General features: G+C 59.3%; 2 protein-coding genes across 15 annotated transcripts in view; one reads left to right on the plus strand and one right to left on the minus strand.

The window, feature by feature from the left end:
• Window positions 1-3,890, plus strand: part of KLC1 (kinesin light chain 1) — a 64,241-nt gene extending 60,351 nt beyond the window's left edge. For 12 of the 14 annotated variants that reach the window (XM_017505325.1, XM_017505333.2, XM_017505335.1 and 9 more), the window contains 2 exons: window positions 3,035-3,107; window positions 3,548-3,885. In XM_017505325.1, coding sequence (XP_017360814.1) covers window positions 3,035-3,106 — 72 coding nt within the window. In that variant the 3' untranslated portion in view covers window position 3,107; window positions 3,548-3,885. Of the gene's footprint in view, window positions 1-3,034; window positions 3,108-3,547 lie in introns of all 14 variants that reach the window. The other 2 variants (XM_017505337.1, XM_017505336.2) reach the window with 1 other exon arrangement.
• Window positions 68-16,286, minus strand: XRCC3 (X-ray repair cross complementing 3). Its single transcript, XM_017505364.2, has 9 exons — window positions 16,007-16,286; window positions 12,087-12,286; window positions 9,903-10,040; window positions 8,449-8,661; window positions 5,140-5,294; window positions 1,817-2,029; window positions 1,587-1,633; window positions 475-1,469; window positions 68-353 (listed from the first exon to the last, which is right to left on the minus strand). The coding sequence occupies exons 2-8, from the start codon at window positions 12,139-12,141 to the stop codon at window positions 1,250-1,252; spliced, it is 1,041 nt and encodes a 346-aa protein (XP_017360853.1). The 5' UTR covers window positions 12,142-12,286; window positions 16,007-16,286; the 3' UTR covers window positions 68-353; window positions 475-1,249.
• Window positions 16,287-16,477: the final 191 nt, after the last annotated feature.

Consider the following 16,477-nt stretch of genomic DNA (forward strand, 5'->3'; position numbering starts at 1 on the left):
AAGTGGAGATGTAGTGACAGTACCTGTCCCCAGGAGCTGTGAAGAGAACACACTTCCATGTGCATAAATTACTTAGAGGAGTGGCAGTCAGACAGCAAGAAGCAGGTCCTGGAACTGCATCCATTCGCCGTTTATTTGTCAAAGGCCTGCTCGGTGCCAGGCAGCACATGGGGGCACTTGGGGGTGGAGGAGGTTTGCTGTGGGAAATCAAGAGGGTCCTTGCTCTGCCCATGAGGAGGCCATGCCACTTCTCGCCGCTAGGCAGATATGTCAGCATCTGCAGCCAGATGTGAGGTCTGGCCACAGTGTGCGGCTGGGTCTGCAGGTGGCCCTGCCAGGAGTCCTGCCATATCCTTACCAGATTGGCCACCCAAACAGGCCAAGAGCTGAGCTGGATGCCCAGACTGCCTGGGGGCACCCAGGATGTACTGGGACACTCCTTTTTCTCAACATCAGATCCTCCTTGCCCAGAACTGTGTTCCCAGCTAACTGATGAGCCTATCATGTGCCAGCCCTGCACTGCCTGAGCGCCTCCATCTGGCTGTGGTGCTGGCACAGGCCACACTACTAGAGACAAGGCAGTCCCCCCACCCCCAGGCTCCCCTGGACCCTGAAGTTGGAGATCAGTGGGATATGCTTTCTTCACCTTGTACCACACATTGAAGTTTTGAGAGGCACAGTGTGTGCTGTGATGGGGTCCCCAGGAGCCGAGGACCCAGAGGTGGGTGAGGAGGAACCACCTGCCTGCAGCCCCGCTGTGGCCTGGGTGGTAGGGGGAGCAAGGACTGCTCTGTGTGGAGGAAGGGATCCCTGGTGGGCAGGGCCCCGGGAGCTGTGGGGTCTGAGGTGCCAGGCCTCAGACCTGACCCCAGGTGGGCTTTCATGTGGAAAGCCAAAGCAGCGGGGCTTCCAGGGGGTCACTGTAGGGACACCTCCAGGCCCCAGCCCTGAGAATCACCTGCCCCCCAAGGGCCAGCTCAGCAGTGGGGACCAGGTGCCCAGCAAGCCAGGCCTGCCCCCAAACCCAGGGAGGGGTGGAACAGTGCGCCCCACCCCCGCCTCCCGCCCAGCTCAGGTGGGAATCAGTCCGTGGTCACCATCTTCAGTTGAGAAAGTGGAGCTGCTGCCCTGGAGGAGGGCTCTGAACCAGATTCCCAGCTGTGCCACGGCCAAGGCAGACAGCATTTTAAAGGCCGGAGCGCCAGTGTCAGGGCTTCTCAGGCAGGGCTGTTCTGCAGCTGCTGTCGTGTCAGTGGGACTGGGTCCCAGGTGTCCCTCGCACCCCTTCTGTACTGATTGTGTAGGAACAAGAGGAGGGGGGCAGGTGGGGGGCAAACAGCACCCGTAGGGTTCGTACCGGCTGGCCGAGGGCAGCCTCTTCCTCACGGAGCCGGTCAACCAGCAGTCTCACCAGAAGCTGGTTGGCCCAGGTTATGCCAAGGGCCGGGGAAATGCGCTCATCCCAGAACCTGAGAAACAGGAAGCGGGTGGGCTGGCGCTCAGAAGGCTGGGTAACCCTGCCCACGTCGGCCCAGCTGCACCCCGTCACCTGTGCAGAGGCACACGCGACATATGGCTGTACTCACCCCGGTGGCCCGTGCACTGTGCCCTGCTCCTCCACGGCCTCTGTCACCTGGAAGAGCCCAGTCCAGATCAGCTGCAGCGGCTGAGGGTCTTCCCGATGGTTAGGCACAGGCTGCTACCCGCGAGAGCCAAAGGCCACCTCACTGTCACCCACCCCACCTCCAGACCAGCTCTGCTTCACATCCTGGCTAAAAATACGAGCTCACGGCTTCACCCTTGCCTTGCCACCCACCTGGTTGATGCACAGCACGGGGCTCTGGAAGGCACTGCTCAGCTCACGCAGCGTGGCCCCCAGGGACTGCAGACGCCTGGCCCTGGAGACGGAGCCCTGGCTGTCAAACTCACAGCGGAATGGGGCTGCCACCGAGTCGATGACCACCAGGCGAGCCATGCCCCGAGACAGCAGAACAGGGACCTTCTTAGTCACACACTCCAACAAGGTGTCCTGTGGGGACAGCTGCCATTGCCTTTGCAGCCCCTGCCCCAGATGACCAGCCCCCCTTTGGACTGTCACCTCGACTGTCTGACTCAGAATCATCCTACCCACTGGGGGCTGATGATGCCAGCTCTGCAGCCCCCATACTCTGGGCCCAGTCCAGTGAAGGCTCCAATTATAGACGCTTCAGGCCCACACATCTGGTTCCCTTGGACCCCTGTCCCTCCTCTGGTCCTTTGCCCAGGCTCCTGAGTCCTTGTGGGGGTCTGCTCCCACTCCTGCCATGGTTTCAGCATCTCCCTGTCACGGGTCAGCAGCTACCACCCGCCTCCTTTAGTGGCCCCATGCCAGGTGCCAAGACTACCAGGACCTGGCCAGAGTGCCATCAAAGCTAGCCCGTGGTGGCCATGTTCACCTGGGATGTACCCTCTCCAGACACTGAGCAAGGCAGGGGCCTGATGCCCTTCAGGCTGTTACTCAGGTGGGTCAGGCCTCGCCTGCCTCTGCTGAGGCGTGGGACACCCTGGGAGACCACGTGGGGGTCAGGGTGGGGCTGCAGGTGGAGACACCCCCAAGGCCAGTGCCTCCTGTGCCCCCAGGCCTTAGCCCTGTGCTCTGAGCAGGCTTGGCCTGGCCAAGGGGTAGAAATGGCCCTGTGCCCACCGGCTCCCAGGAGAGGGGCCCCCAAGGAAGGCAGGTATCCTCAGCCTCCCTCTGGGTGCTGCTGTGCTCTGTGGGTGCTAGGGCCATTGGCATGGCCTGGCCTCTGACCACAGAGCTTGGTGAGCTGTGGTGATGGGGGAGGGTGGCACAGCTGCTCCTGGCACCAAGCAGGGCAGTTCAGGCCTCATGGGCCTTGCCAGCAGCTCTGGCCAGATGGAGGCTGTGAGGGACCCCTAGGCGGCCCCCCAAGTCCAAGGTCTGCAGCTACACCCTGGTGTCACACCTGGAGCTCTGAAGATGCCTGAGGGCCTGCCTGCAAGCCCTGAGTGAAACTCTGTGCTTCGTCTCCAGGGCGTCTCTGGCCGAGCCTCTTTTTGTGGAAAACGACAGCAGCAGCAGTGGCTTGGAAGACGCTATCGCTAACGTGAGTTCAGCAGCCTGCAACCCCGGGAGGCAGGCACCTGGGGGACTGGGGGTGGGCAAGTGGTGGCTGCTGCTAGCTGCAGGGCTGGGCCTTCAAGAGGGGCTTGGCTCAGGGAGCCCCATCCTCATGCAAGCCCAAGGGCCACAGCAGAGTGGGGGGTGGGAATGGCACCAGGCCCTGCTTACACCAAGAGAAGGCTCTGTGTCTACACCGCTGGCCTCCCCTATGCCAGATTCAGGCCTGTGGCGCTCCAGGGAGTGGAGGCCAAAGACGCACCAGTTGCCCATGACCCCTCGGCCCCAGGGAGGCTTACAACCAGCAACACCCGCTGCTCTGGGCAGACTTGGGGTCAGGGCTCCCCAGAGCTGTTTCCAGAACAGAAGTTAGTAACACTATCAGGTTTTGGCAGCCCAGCCCTGACCTTCCACCTTCTCTTGCAGTGACCCCGACCTGGTCCCACTCCAGGATGGGAATGCCGAGTGTGGCCCGGAGCTGGCCCAAGACAGCCAGGCGGCAGGGAGGGCCCCCGGTGGAGCCGCAGCACTCTTATTTCTCCTGCATCTGTGTGCATGGGGCGCACTACTAATGACTATACAGCTGGCGCAGCCTTGGGGCTGGGGCTGGGCCGAAGCTGGTGCCCTGGTGTGGTGTGGCCTTTCCCAGGAGACCTGAGGCATGAGCTGGGCCCGTAGCTCCCTTCCCACGTGTAACTTCTCGCGTTGTGTGCCATAATGTATTTTATTGTACATTTTTTTAAATTAAAAGTTTATATGCCTTATGTTTCACTTGGAAGTTTTTTTTATAGGAACTCTGAGAAGTGGGGGAAGGCCCACCTGGGACCTAGGGGCTCTGCCCAGCCACAGCCATGTCAAGGGTGGGCTGGGCATGGCAGCTGCTCCCCCTGCTCAGGACGGAATTTCCTTGTTTGCTTTTGGTCAGGGTTTAATCCCAAACTTCCCATCTTTCCTTCTGGATCTTTTCTACTCATCACTTCTCCCTCCCTGGAATGATCTCTGTAAACTAAACGCTGACAGCTCACAGCACTGCTGCCCCAGCTGCCAGAATGGGTCCCGGCCTCTCGCCTGCTTCCTGGCTGTAGGACGGACTTGACTGGCCCCCCTGTGAGTGGCCCCTGCTCTCTGGAAGGCCCTGCCACGGAGTCCTTCCTCCAAGCCCAGCCAGTGTGTGCAGGGAGGCCAGCAGCCAGGTGGTGGTCAAGGATCTGAGGTTGCCGGTCTGAGCTGGGTGCCAGGACTGTGTCCCCAGTGAGGGCCGTCTTCCCCTCAGAGGCAGGGGTGAAACCCACACAGCTCTCTCACCAGGGCAGTAGCCTGGAGAGCAGGCCCCACCCTTCTCAGGGCGGTGGTCAGGGGCAGCTGACCAGGGGCCCGAAGCCCAGAGGAGGCCCTTGCCACCCACCTGGGGCTTCTCTTCTCTACTCCGTCGTCATGGGCAGGGTTGAGAGAGGGTGTACAGGCGCTCAGTTACACGAGTTTCAGATAACAAAGAAAGTCAGTCTGAATATGGGCATCCTCATTCTAGACCATGCTTTGAAGCTGCCTGAGACTGAGACATAACTGGATGTTGCAGCCCACAGCCACTCCTGGCCAGGATTCTCTGCTTGCCAAACTGCCATCAGGCTCCTAGCCTCCTCCTAGGCCCATCTGTGCATGTCCTCATGAAATCCAGTTTTGGCAATCCCTGCTGAGAATCCCATCGCCCTCAGTGGCTGATCCGCTCCTTATCCTCCACTGTCCCCAGGGGTGGTCTGATTCCCCACGGCCCCCTTCAGCAAGGATCCTGGCAGGACGCTTTGGCCAGGACCCCTCCCCTGCCGGTTCCGCCCAGTCACTGTCCATCCTGTGACCCGCCTGCTCTTTGGCCATCAACCCCCATGGCCTATGCTGTGTTCAGAGCTGAGCCCTGTCTCTCTGGTCCTACTGTGAGATCCCACTGCCGTGGTGGCTATAGCTGCCCCTGTGGTCCTGAACAGCTTGTCTTTGGGATGTCCCAGGCCTTCTCCCACACTCACCACGTCGGCTGCATGCTCGATGAAGATCTGGCTGCCGAATCGGAGCTTCTGAAGCAGCTCGCCTGGAACGTCAGTGCGCAGCCGTGGCTGGTGGGCCATGAGCTGCTGCAGGCGCTTGTGTGGGAAGGCGTCTTCTGTGCAGATGTAGACGGCTCCTGGGAAGCCAGAGTGCCTGATGTGCCTAGGGGCTCCAGATGGCCTGTGGCCACCACATACATCAAGTGCAGATGTCTCCCACCATTTCTAACTCTCTGCCCCTCACAGGTTCTTCCCCCCTGGCCCGGGGAGGGAGGAGGCTGGCGCTGGTTCTCTCTCCCACCGGCAGCCACCTTGGAGCCAGGCGACTCCCCAGGAGGAACACGGGCTGGGCCTCCACTTCTGACACCCAGGCAAGGTCTTCCCCTGTCCTGGGCCCTGGGCTGGAATGGCCACAGACGGGAGGCCTCTCCTGCTCCACGCCCCCTCCCTCCCCCATGCCCCCCGTGCCCATCTGTCCCCCCACCGCAGGGCAGGGAGCAAGTGGAAGGATCAGGGCAACGCCTTCTGGAAATGGCCCCCGAGCCCCACATACAGCCACCCTCTAGGGCCCCACTGAGCAAATGTTTCTTCCACTTTCAAAGCTCCTGCAGTCTGGGCTCCACGTGAACCTGTGCCATTGCTCAGTTCAAAAAACTGGCTTAAAAAGACACGTGTTGGTGAGGATGTGGAGGAGGACCCCTGTACGCTGCTGCTAGGAATGTAAAATGGTGCAGCTCGGAAAACAACTGGCACTTCCTTAAAAAGCTAAACACCAATCACATGACCCAGCAGTCCCACAAGCAGAGACACCCGCCTGAAGACACACATCGGTGTCCACAGCAGTGCGTTTCATGACAGCCCGAGGGGAAACGGCCCAGATGCCATCAACTGAGGAGTGGACCAACAGAATTCGGCCCATCCTTACGGCGGAGTATGATTCAGTCCCAAAGGGGAAGGCAGTTCTGACGCCTGCTCCAGCACAGGCAAACCTCCAGAGCACAATGCCAGTGAAGGAAGCCCGTCACGAGGCCACGTGCTGTTGGATTCGCTCGCATGGCGCGCCCAGGATGGGACGAACCGCAGGTACAGAAAGGGAGGCGGCTGCTGGGGGCGGGGGTTTACACTCATGGGGAGGGGTTTCCTTTTAGGGTGAGGGAAATGTTCTGGAATTGACAGCGGTGAGGGGCACAGAATTTTTGTGCTTCTAAAAGCCACTGAATTTTACGCTTTTAGAGTGAATTTTATGGCATGTAAATTACATCTCAATTAAAAAAACAGGAATGCTTGGGGAGACTGATTTGAGTAATAAAAAAAAGCAGCGAGCTGCCTAGGCCTTGACTGTGCCAGGAAGGCGGTCCAGTCTCGGCGGTTCCCGCAGCGGCACAGCAGCAGTGGGGAGCCAGCACCTCACGCTGTGGCATGCAGCCTGTTGGTGAGTGTCCATGGAACCTTTCATTCTGATCTGATTTTTTCTGACAGAATTTCAACCATAGAGAAGAGCTGCAAAGAGAGTCAGGAGCCTTCCCCCTGTTCTGTCAGAATTAAGCTTCTGAGAAGCATCTGGCCCATGTGGGGCCAGGGATGTACAAATACTGCCTTGGAAGGCCACATCTCTTTTGTGGCTGGTTCCCTTCCCCACCAGAGTCCCCAGATGTGGCTGTGCCCCTAGCCAGGGGGTCACAGGCAGGCGGGGGCCTGCGCTTCCTCCGCCCTGTTGGCTGGGGAGAGGCTGGGCTGGAAGGCTGGGAAGCAGGGGGAACTGGTCAAGCAGCCTGTTTTTGTTGGGATGATGCATGAAGGGGCTGCACAGCCACCAGGACACCGCGACGCTGGCAGGGAGGTGGCTGTGGGCAGCCCAGTGGTGGGCGGGGCCCCTGCGGGCCTGGGAGGGCCTCACATGGCTCAAGCACAGGACTCAGAATCTCTCCAGAGACTGCCTGCCACTTTCTTTTCAAAAATTGGGCCTTTAGATTGAATCTAGGAAAAGGTTGTTTCCCTAGGAGACGGCATCTTAGAGCTAATCTTGCACATGGTCACGGTGGCCTGGGGCCTCCTCCCTGCCCCTAGCCCACAAGGCCGACGTGCTCTCACGCCGCCCGCAGCGGTCACTGGGCTGGGCATAGCTGGGGGATGCAGGGAGGGTGTCCTAAGGCTCCCGTGTCCCTGGAGCAGGGGGGAATGTGGGCTTCACTGAAAAGGCCAACAGGATGGAGGCTTGGGGGAGTCATAGCACAAATCACATTTGCACGAAGCCTGGCACAGAGGACGCTGGAGAATGAGGGCAGCTCCCGTCCCATTCCCAGCACACTTGAGTCCTGCCTCTATCTCACAGAAACTATTCCGTGGGATAAATGGGAGACTCTCATTTTCAAGGCCAATTCCCATCCTTCTGGCTGTCTCCAGGCTCACCCCGAGACCAGCTGCAGGCACCTGCCAGGAGGGCGCCCTCCCCAGGGCTGCAGGGACAAAAATGCCTGTGGCGTGAGCAGTCCCCAGCCAGGTCTCTCAGGAGCCCCCTTCCACTACACCCAACACTGAGGCTCAGCAGGCACAGCACACCCTGGGTCCCAGGAACCGTGCTGACATAAGGGTGGCAGTGGAGAGGTTCCCAGCCACACCACTGCTGGCAGGTCAGGCCTGTGAGGAGGTGGCTGGCAGGGCCTGTGGGTCCAGGGCCTCGGGTCCTGCCCCATGTGGGAAGTGAGCCTAGCAGATGAGCTTGAAGGCGCCACTGCTGAAAAAAGCTGCCACTCTGTTCACATGGAGCTTACGACAACAAGGAGCTACTAAGAAACACATTTCCCCTACTCAGAGCTCACAGTTTAAAACTACATGAACTTTTAACACCCCAGAGACCCAAGCAGGCGCGCTCTGACTGCTTCAGTACAACGCAGGGAACCCTTGTTTCACAGACAGACGTACAGGCTCATGGTGCTGTACCAGGAGCGTGCCCGGCCTGGCGTTGGAGCACCCGTAAGAAGGGCCGTGCTGCGCTCCATGTACTGCTGGCTCTGTGGACCCCGGGGGCCTAGCTCTGCTGAGGGCAGGCTGCAGGCGCCTGGCGGTGGGGTTCCTACCCCCTCACCCCTCCTGCTGTCAGCCAAGCTCAGCCTCACTACCCCCTCCCTGTGCTGGAAGGAGCGATAGCAAACAGCACGGGAAGGAGGAGGGAGACGCAATGGTAGGAACAGTCCGAGAGGCAACCACTCCCCAACCTCAACGGAAAGCTCTCCCGTACAAAGCAGGGGCCCCCCACCTGCCCAGACCCCAGGGAAGGGGGCGGCCGCTCACCAGCCTCTAGGCCTCCATGCTGCCGTGGGAACTGCACGGCCAGGCAGAGCTGCAGCGCCAGCTGGGTCTTTCCTGCCGAGCTGCGTCCAGCCAGCTCAGTGATGCCATCCAGGGGCAGGCCACCTCGGAGAAGTGCGTCCAGCACTGGGCAGCCAAGGCTCAGGCGCTGGTGCTGTGCGGGGAACCGCTCCTTCTGCTGGCGCAGGTGCAGTGCTGCAGGGCAGGGGTGGCATCAGGCCTGGCTCTCCTGGGCCTGCAGGCAGGGCTGGGAGGCACGGCCAGCCTGCCTGTGCCAGGCGCAGGGAGGCTGGAGCACAGGTGCCCGAGGGCAGGGAGGGGTGGCCTGGCCGGGAAGGGAAGGTGGACCTGAGGTGCAGAGTCAGGGGAGCCCCAGGGCCACCATCACAAGCCCCCAGGATACCCCTACTGGGCGACTGCAGCACCAGGCGCCTTCAGCCTAAGTTTCCAGAGAGCCCCGAGGCGCCCCCTAACAACCTCCGCCTAAAGAAAAAGGTGCAGCTCCGTCCAGCTGGGGTGCCCTGGGGTGCTGAGCAGTCTGAAGGCCTCGATGGGCTCCCGCATGTGCACAGTGCACACCTCATGCCATCAGTGCTCTGTGATAGACGCCACTCTAGAGCAGTGCTGGTCACAGCCTCGTGGCTCAAGGGCCTTGGATGAGCCATTCCACACAGCCTCCTCCATGACACCCAGACCCCTCAGGGTGAGGCTCAAGGTGGGACATGCTGTGCAGGCTGTGCTCGTGGCCTGGGGCCTGGGCCAGGAGGAGCAGCCCATCTCTGCAGACCACCCTGGGCACCCTAGCCGGGTAGGGCAGGCCACCGTGACTGTGAGGCCTGCCCAGAGCCCTGCCCATGGCACCGTGTGTGTGGCTGTGGCACCTGCCCAGCGTGGCAGACCCCGGTTCAGCGCCCTCCCTAGGGCCTGGGCCCACAGAGCCACCTGCAGGGTAGGCAGGACCCCGCTGCCCACTGGGGCTTGCTCAGAGGCAGGGATGGAAACCTTGCCTGGCCAGGAGCATGGGGTTCGCTGGGCACCTCCCTCCCCTGCTGACGCCTGGTTTCCCAAACATGGTGGTGGGACCAAGGCCAGGGCCTCAGAGCACACTGTTCCCACCCTGCTAGACCCTGAGGGGCTCTGGGTGCTGACTACCAACTCCACCCCTGCTTCCTGCATCCCTCTCCTCTGGCCCAAGGAGCAAGGTTCCCAGGAGGCCCCAGAGCCCTTCCATGTCCATCCCATCCATCTTCTGACCCGATGCTGTGACCACAGCCCTGTGGGTGTAAGAGAAGTGAGATGGGAACTCTGGGGCTGGAGCAGCTGCCACATGCCCCAAGGCTGGTCCCTGGAGTCTGCACAGCCCCCTGCCTTGCAGCACATGGACTGAGATGCTGGAGCCACATGTGACCCCCACGGAGATGCCAGGACCCACCTACCTGTAAGAAGGCTGCTTCCCCGCAGGTGTAAAGAGGCTGTTCTCAGCAAGTGCCAGACCTCGGGGCTGGAGAGGTTGGTCAGTCTCTTCAAGTCTGGTCCAGAAAAGTGCAAAACCTCTTTTACCGATTTCAGTTTGGCTGAAATGACACAGATAAATTACAGGAAAACATCAGACTGTAATAACACACGGCAACATGGCGACGAAAGGTGCTTTTAAGAGCACTGTGAGAACACTGTGCTTCCGATTCTGGGGGCAAGGTGGGTAGGGACCGGATCCCCCTGCTCCCTGGAAACCCTGGACAGAGTGTGGCTGACCCACAGGCAAGAGGAAAGGGCTGCTGGGCACTGCGCCCTGAGTCTTGGTACTCGGGCAGGTGCCAGCCTCACATGAGCTGGAACAGAAGCCAGTAGACAGGGACGGGCAGGTCCCAGGTGCTGAGAAGAAGCAACAGGCACCCAGTTCCATGCCAGCTGGAGACAGTGCTCCAGAAAGGGGCAGCGAAGAACTAACGCTGAGGTCCACCACCCACCCGCCAGGCACGGATCCAGGCTGAGCTGCAGGTGAGACCACGTTCATGGTAGGGGGGGGCACGCAGTGCTGGGAGGGAAGCAGAGCACAGGTCCAAACGCCAGCAGGGCAGTCAGGGCAGGGGTCAGAGTGTGTGCAAATCAGAAGGGCAGTGGCAGCGGTTACAGAAGCGCAGATCCCCATGACCTACTGTTTTGGGAGAAAAGTAAAGAAGTTAACTTTGGACGTGGATTAGTACTTCACTTTCTACTTTCAAACTCGTAGAAAGAAGGCAAATGCTGCAGACCTATCAGACGACCAGGGAAGTGCAAGAGAGGAAGCGCACTGGAGAGGAAGCAGTGGTGGACAAAGGCTCTGCCTAGCCCAGAGGCTCAAACCTGTCGCATCAGAACCTCCCTCAACACGTGTGCGCTGAATTCTGCAGTGAAAAGACAACCATCAAGCTGGAAAACAGTCATCACTGGTGTGATTTTTGGAACGGCCACACAGAAAACTCAAGGAGATGGAAAGGTGGGAATGAAGAAAGCATCCTAGGTCTCGCCAGATCCAGCGGAGCGGGCCTCACGCAGACAGCCTGCTCCAGAGGGCTCTGTATAGCCCTGTGGACTGGCAGGGATTGGGGCTGTGGGGGGACGGCTCCCCTTGGTAAGCCTCACGGCCTCAGCCCCCTTCACAGCTGCCAAGTCTGCAGGGACTTCTGGAAACGCTCATTTCTGGATAAGAGACATGGGTGAGAAAGGAAGTCCCTGGACTGCAAGTGTTGTGTCTGCAGCTGTTGCAGCCGTTCTGTGATCACAAGGCCACCAACAGCCTTGTGGTGTTGGATGAAAACCAACAGCCAAGGATGGAGGGGCAGGACAGTGAGGCCCTGCCCTGTCACCAAGCCGCTGCAGAGGCTCCGCGTGCACTCCGGTTTCTCACCAGGGAGATGGGGAAGATGGAGGATGGAAGGAGTGTTCTGGATGACAGCTGGGCCACAGGCATGGGGAGCAGGGGTTGGGGGCTGCAAGTGGGGCCTAAGCTTTGAGCATTTACTAACTCAGGGGAAAAAGATGTTGTAAGAAAGAAAACGACCCCACCCCCCACCCCCGCACCACTACACCAGGTTCAACAATGGTCAGTATGCGCCCAATCACAGCCCCGACAGCTGATGTCACCCAAACTAAGTTCTAACTATGTGCAGGGAGCTGGGGGAGAGGAAGCTGGGGTACATGGGGTGTAGGCAGGCTCAATTCTCACCGCCCCCAAAAGGAAGACCATGGGTAATCAATAACACTGACAAATCAAACACTGCAACAGAAACACATTTAGGAGCCCAGATGTAAATATTTAAAAAAAAAATAACTAAAAGACTTATATGTGGCTCCATTTCACTTTTCAGACAAGATGCAGTATTACTTAGATAAAAATAAAATTAACTGAAAGAAGTCCGTGCAGTTAAGAAAACATCACACACACACACACACACACACACCCTCTGAAAATCCCATAAATCCCATAGCACATCCCAGCCTCGGTTTATCAGGAAGGCAAAGGGAGGAAGCCTCAGGCTTAGAGAGCCAGCATTTTGTTAACTTGCCTTCTTTAAAGTGCACCCCCCCACACACACACTTTACATCACAAACCTACTTTATACAAATAGAAATAAATGTACCTTTCTTAATTGCAGCAATAATTCTGGGATTCAGGTCCAGCAGATCCAAATCCATTCTGTCGGTGGGCTGACCACCAGGATGAATAACTTCGCAGGAAGACAGAACAATGGACGCACGGGCACTCGCCAATTCAAACCGCCTGTGGGAGGCGCGCAGCAGGGAAGTGACAGCAGCCGTGGCGTCTGTGAGGTGTCTGTCACTGAGGGTGGAGGAGACACTTCACTGTACAGAGAATGCTGTCTAGCTATGATGAGGCAACACGTCTGTAATTTACCTCTAAGAATTATTTGGTAGCTTAGAACCCATTCCAGACACTGACGCATTTGAAAAATCCCCCAAATCCCGCCACATTCACCCTGTGGAAAGTGCTAAAATCAAGGCCATCCTCCTGCGGCAGGTGAGCGCCTGCCCACCATGACCCGTGTGTTTCCAGCCGATTTGACTGAGGCATCTCTTATATTCTGCAGTTTAATTTCCCTTAAGTGTGTCTCTGGGGACTCTGGAAAGAGTGGGAAGGTGAGTCTGGGATTTGCAGGGTGCTTCAGGAATCTGAACACTGGCGGCCCCCAGCTGTCTCAGCAGCCAACAGCAGAAGACAGCTTCCTTCCGGGCGGGCGGAAGGCCCTGTGGACCCCACCCAGCCTCTACCAGGAAGGGAGCTGGCAGCCCTTCCACGAGCCCAGCCCAGCATGGGAGAAGCTCGGCTCTTCTTCCCTCTGGCCTCGGCGGGCTGCTCAAGGACTCAGCCTGGCGTCACACAAGGCCTTTCCGACAGGCCACTCTGCGTCCCTCAGCCTCCCAAATGGTAAGACCAAGAGTGTCCAGGGCACTGGGAAATGGGAAGGCAGCAGTTTTGAGGGTCGGGTCCAGGGTCCGTGTCCTCCAGTGAGGTCTGGCGCAGTGGCCTCGGCCGAAATCCTGCAGAGGAAAGGGCGGGCCTCGGACTTGGAGAAGGCTTTTCCTCGAACCACACAGAATGTGGCACTGGCCTGGATGCGATCACACTGGTCACTCACATGCCCATGCTCAGCCTGCTCAGGGAGACAGGCACGGTGTGGAGAATGGACTGGACTCCGGGGGCCGCAGGCTGAGGCGCACCCCCAGGCACCCTCGAGGCGGGCAGGGCAGGGAAGCTGGCGCTCCACGATGTGTTTCCTGCCTGCGTACCAGGCTCCAGGCCCCCACAGCCTGTGGGTTTTCTGAACAAGGGACAGGAAAGTGCCCAGGCCTGGCTGCCCAGGCAGCCTGACGGGAACTGGCAAGGAGCCACCCTGGAGGGCCAGGCGCAGGCCAAGGCATGGCAGTGGGGTGCTGGACCAGCTCAAAACTGCTGGCAGAGCTGGCCAGAGTGAGGAAGTTAGGTTCCCGGGCACAGAAGGCAAATAAAGAAATGCTACCTCCAGAGAAGGCACTGTGCTGTCAAAGATGTGGCCTCCCTGGCTGGGGAAGATGGTGTTCAGAACATGGCACTCTCCAAGCCCTGAGAACAGGAAGCAGCCTGGGGAGTGTGAACCTCGGGGCTGGTAGGGGACCCCCACACCAGAGGCACCACCCGAACACAGCCTGGGCGCCAGCACACATCTGCACTGGAGGGACGGTTCCCTGAGCAGCCGTGTCCGTCAGACAGGCCGGGTCTGGGGGCTGTGAGGAGGCTGCTGCCCCGGGTTGGATCTGGATATGCAACTCGGACTGTGCCAAGCAGCAGGACATGCACGAGCACCAGAAAGGCCAGCGCGTGGCTGCAGCATCTCCGGCCTCTGCAACACGGGCCAAGACGCCTGGAAGCAGAGTGCCCACTGACAGGTAACAGGCTCCCTGCTTGGCAATGGCAGCATGGCTCCTGAGCTCCTCCTGGGCGCTGTGCACATCCTGGTGAGAACTCAATTTAACAGGCCTGGCTCAGTCAGTTTAGCGAGGACCTCCTTCCCTGTGTCCCATTGCCCTTGACAGCTGATGGAGCTCCTCATCTTACACTGTCCCCAGGGCGGCCTGATCTCCTGGCAGGTGAGTTTAAGCTGAATCCCCTTCACTCCTGCGGGTTCTGCTTCGCAGCCTTCCCTCCTCTGACCTTGCCCTGCTCTGGAGCCGTAAGCCCCGCCAGCCCATGCCCTGTCCAGAGCTGAGCCCAGCCTCCTTCCCGCTGCAAGACCCTGGTGTAGTGGTTCCTACACCTCCCAGAGTTTCTGAACGAAACCATGGTCTGCTTACCGTGCTTTCACAAGTTTCCTGGAATATTTTCCATTTACCACCAAGCACCTGTTATGTCCGACACTGGCCTGGAAGCTCCACAGACAGCCCCATGCATGCCTTTGTCCTCCCACCTCTGCGAGGGGCAGGGGTGTGACCAACCCGTCCCTCCACCAGGGTGAAGGCCACGCACAGGGAGCTGCCTCGGTAGGCAAGGGGCAGGCCCAAGACAGACCGGTGCCTCTTCCGACAGCACCCCAGCTGAGCCATGACTTCGGGGAAGAGCTGCTGTTAGGCACTGCTAGGTGAGTGTGGACGGTCACACCAGAGCTGTCAGTCTCACAAACCAGACTCCGGAAGTGCTGTGGTCCTGGCCTGGAGCTGTTCCCACCCTTCCGAGGTGGACTCCCTCCTCTGCCTCAGGCCTGGGACCTGCTGTGTGGCTTTGAAGTGATTCCTAGCACCAAAACATCAGACTATGAGCGTGATGTCTTATCAGACCACATCTGTGAGGCCTCAAGTGGAAATGCCTCTTAAACCTTCTCAGACACTCCCTTATGTGAGTTACTGACCTTAACTCCTGGACTGCAACAATACAGACCAACTTGAAGGTTGGGCAGTTGCTTTGAGGCAAGCAATACTCTGCTGGCCCGGGAGCTGGTCCTCCGTCCCAGCCTCTCAGAGAGCTGCTGCGCTCCTGCTCTCTGTGGCTATTAAGGCAGATCGTCAACTCTAACCAGACCTCATTTCCAGAGGCCTGCTCCATCCCAGTGGAGCGACTGGACCTGCCCATTCTGGCACTCGCCTCCCTGTGGACAATGCACCTTGCCCACAGAGCGCCTACTTCCCTGCCAGGAGTCTTTGCCTCTTCCTCTTGCCTCCCCTGAGCACTGTGAAACCGAGAAACAAATTCTCTTTGACAGAAAACCACGTGATTTGTGGAATCATACTCTGATCATCTCCTTATTTCCTTCACCCACAAGGACCCTGGCACTGCCAATGCCCAAGGGGGAGGGCAGAGTCAGCCACACAAACCCCACTTCTGAGACTTCAACGCTGCTCAACTGCTGACACCTGTCATGCCGGCACCGTGGGAGGCCGAGGCGGCGGGATGCTTGAGCCTAGGAGTTCGAGACCAGCCTGGGCAACACAGCGAGACCCCTTCTCTACCAAAAAGAAAAAGAAAAATAGCCGAGAACCGTGGTGGCACCTGCGGTCCCAGCCACTTGGGAGCCCAGGAGGTGAAGGCTACACTAAGCTGTGATCACACGCCACTGCACTCCAGCCTGGGCGACAGCGAGACCCTGTCTCAAACAATAAAAATTCACGCCTTGTAATAAGAAATTAAAGGGAGGATAAACAAAGTTTTTTTTCTCCCCCTTTTTGAGACGGAGTCTCCCTCCGTAGCCAAGGCTGGAGCGCAGTGGGCACGATCGATCTTGGCTCACTGCAACCTCTGCCTCCCAGGTCCCGGATCAAGCGATTCTCCTGCCTCAGCCTCCCGAGTAGCTGGGATTACAGGCAAGTGTCACCATGCCCAACTAATTTTTGTATTTTTAGTAGAGACGGCGTTTCACCATGTTGGCCAGGCTGGTCTTGAACTTCTGACCTCGTGATCCGCCTGCCTTGGCCTCCCAAAGCGTTGGGATTACAGGCATGAGCCACCGCGTCCGGCCTAAAGATTTTCTTTCCAAACGAAAGCATTAAATAACTGTATTCAGACCTCTACCACCTCGATGCCAGGCCAGCGCGGTCCCAGGCAGGCAAGTGAAGGCGCCCAAGGTCGGGGACGCAGCCGCGGGCCCACCTCGGCCTTCGGCGCACCAGGGACCCCCGAGCCCGCCTTCCCCAGGGAGGCGCCCGAAGGCGACCCGGGCTGCAGCCTCAGGCCCGCCTGCTCCAACCAGCTCCGGCAGTGGAGATCCGCGGCCGCCCCTGCCCCTCGACCCTGCCACACCCCTCACGCCCGCGGCGGCCAACGACGTCCGACCCCACCGCCGCCGGGCCCCGCAGCGTGGCTCAGCTAATCTCACCTACCTCGGGCCCCGCTCTTGTCTTCGCGCCGTCCCGCCCCTCTCAGCCTCCTCCTCCAATAGGCGCGGGAGCCCTGCGAGGGCTACACCAATCAGAGACGAAGTGACACCGACGTGACTGACTAACTAGCCAATCCAAAGTCTCAATCCCACCAAGATGGGCGGAGCAC

The sequence above is a fragment of the Cebus imitator genome, unplaced genomic scaffold (assembly GCF_001604975.1).
Source record: "Cebus imitator isolate Cc_AM_T3 unplaced genomic scaffold, Cebus_imitator-1.0 Scaffold338, whole genome shotgun sequence".
Taxonomy (NCBI): Eukaryota; Metazoa; Chordata; class Mammalia; order Primates; family Cebidae; genus Cebus; species Cebus imitator.

Bases quoted from the DNA above. Each gene is read 5' to 3' on its own strand.
- XRCC3 (XM_017505364.2), bottom strand. From the start codon at position 12,141: ATGGATTTGGATCTGCTGGACCTGAATCCCAGAATTATTGCTGCAATT. The intron at 8,662-9,902 runs GTAGGTGGGTCC...CCTGCCCTGCAG, and splicing joins GGGAAGCAGCCTTCTTACAG to CACTGCACCTGCGCCAGCAG. The intron at 1,634-1,816 runs GTGGGTGGCAAG...GGGCTCTTCCAG, and splicing joins CCGTGCTGTGCATCAACCAG to GTGACAGAGGCCGTGGAGGA.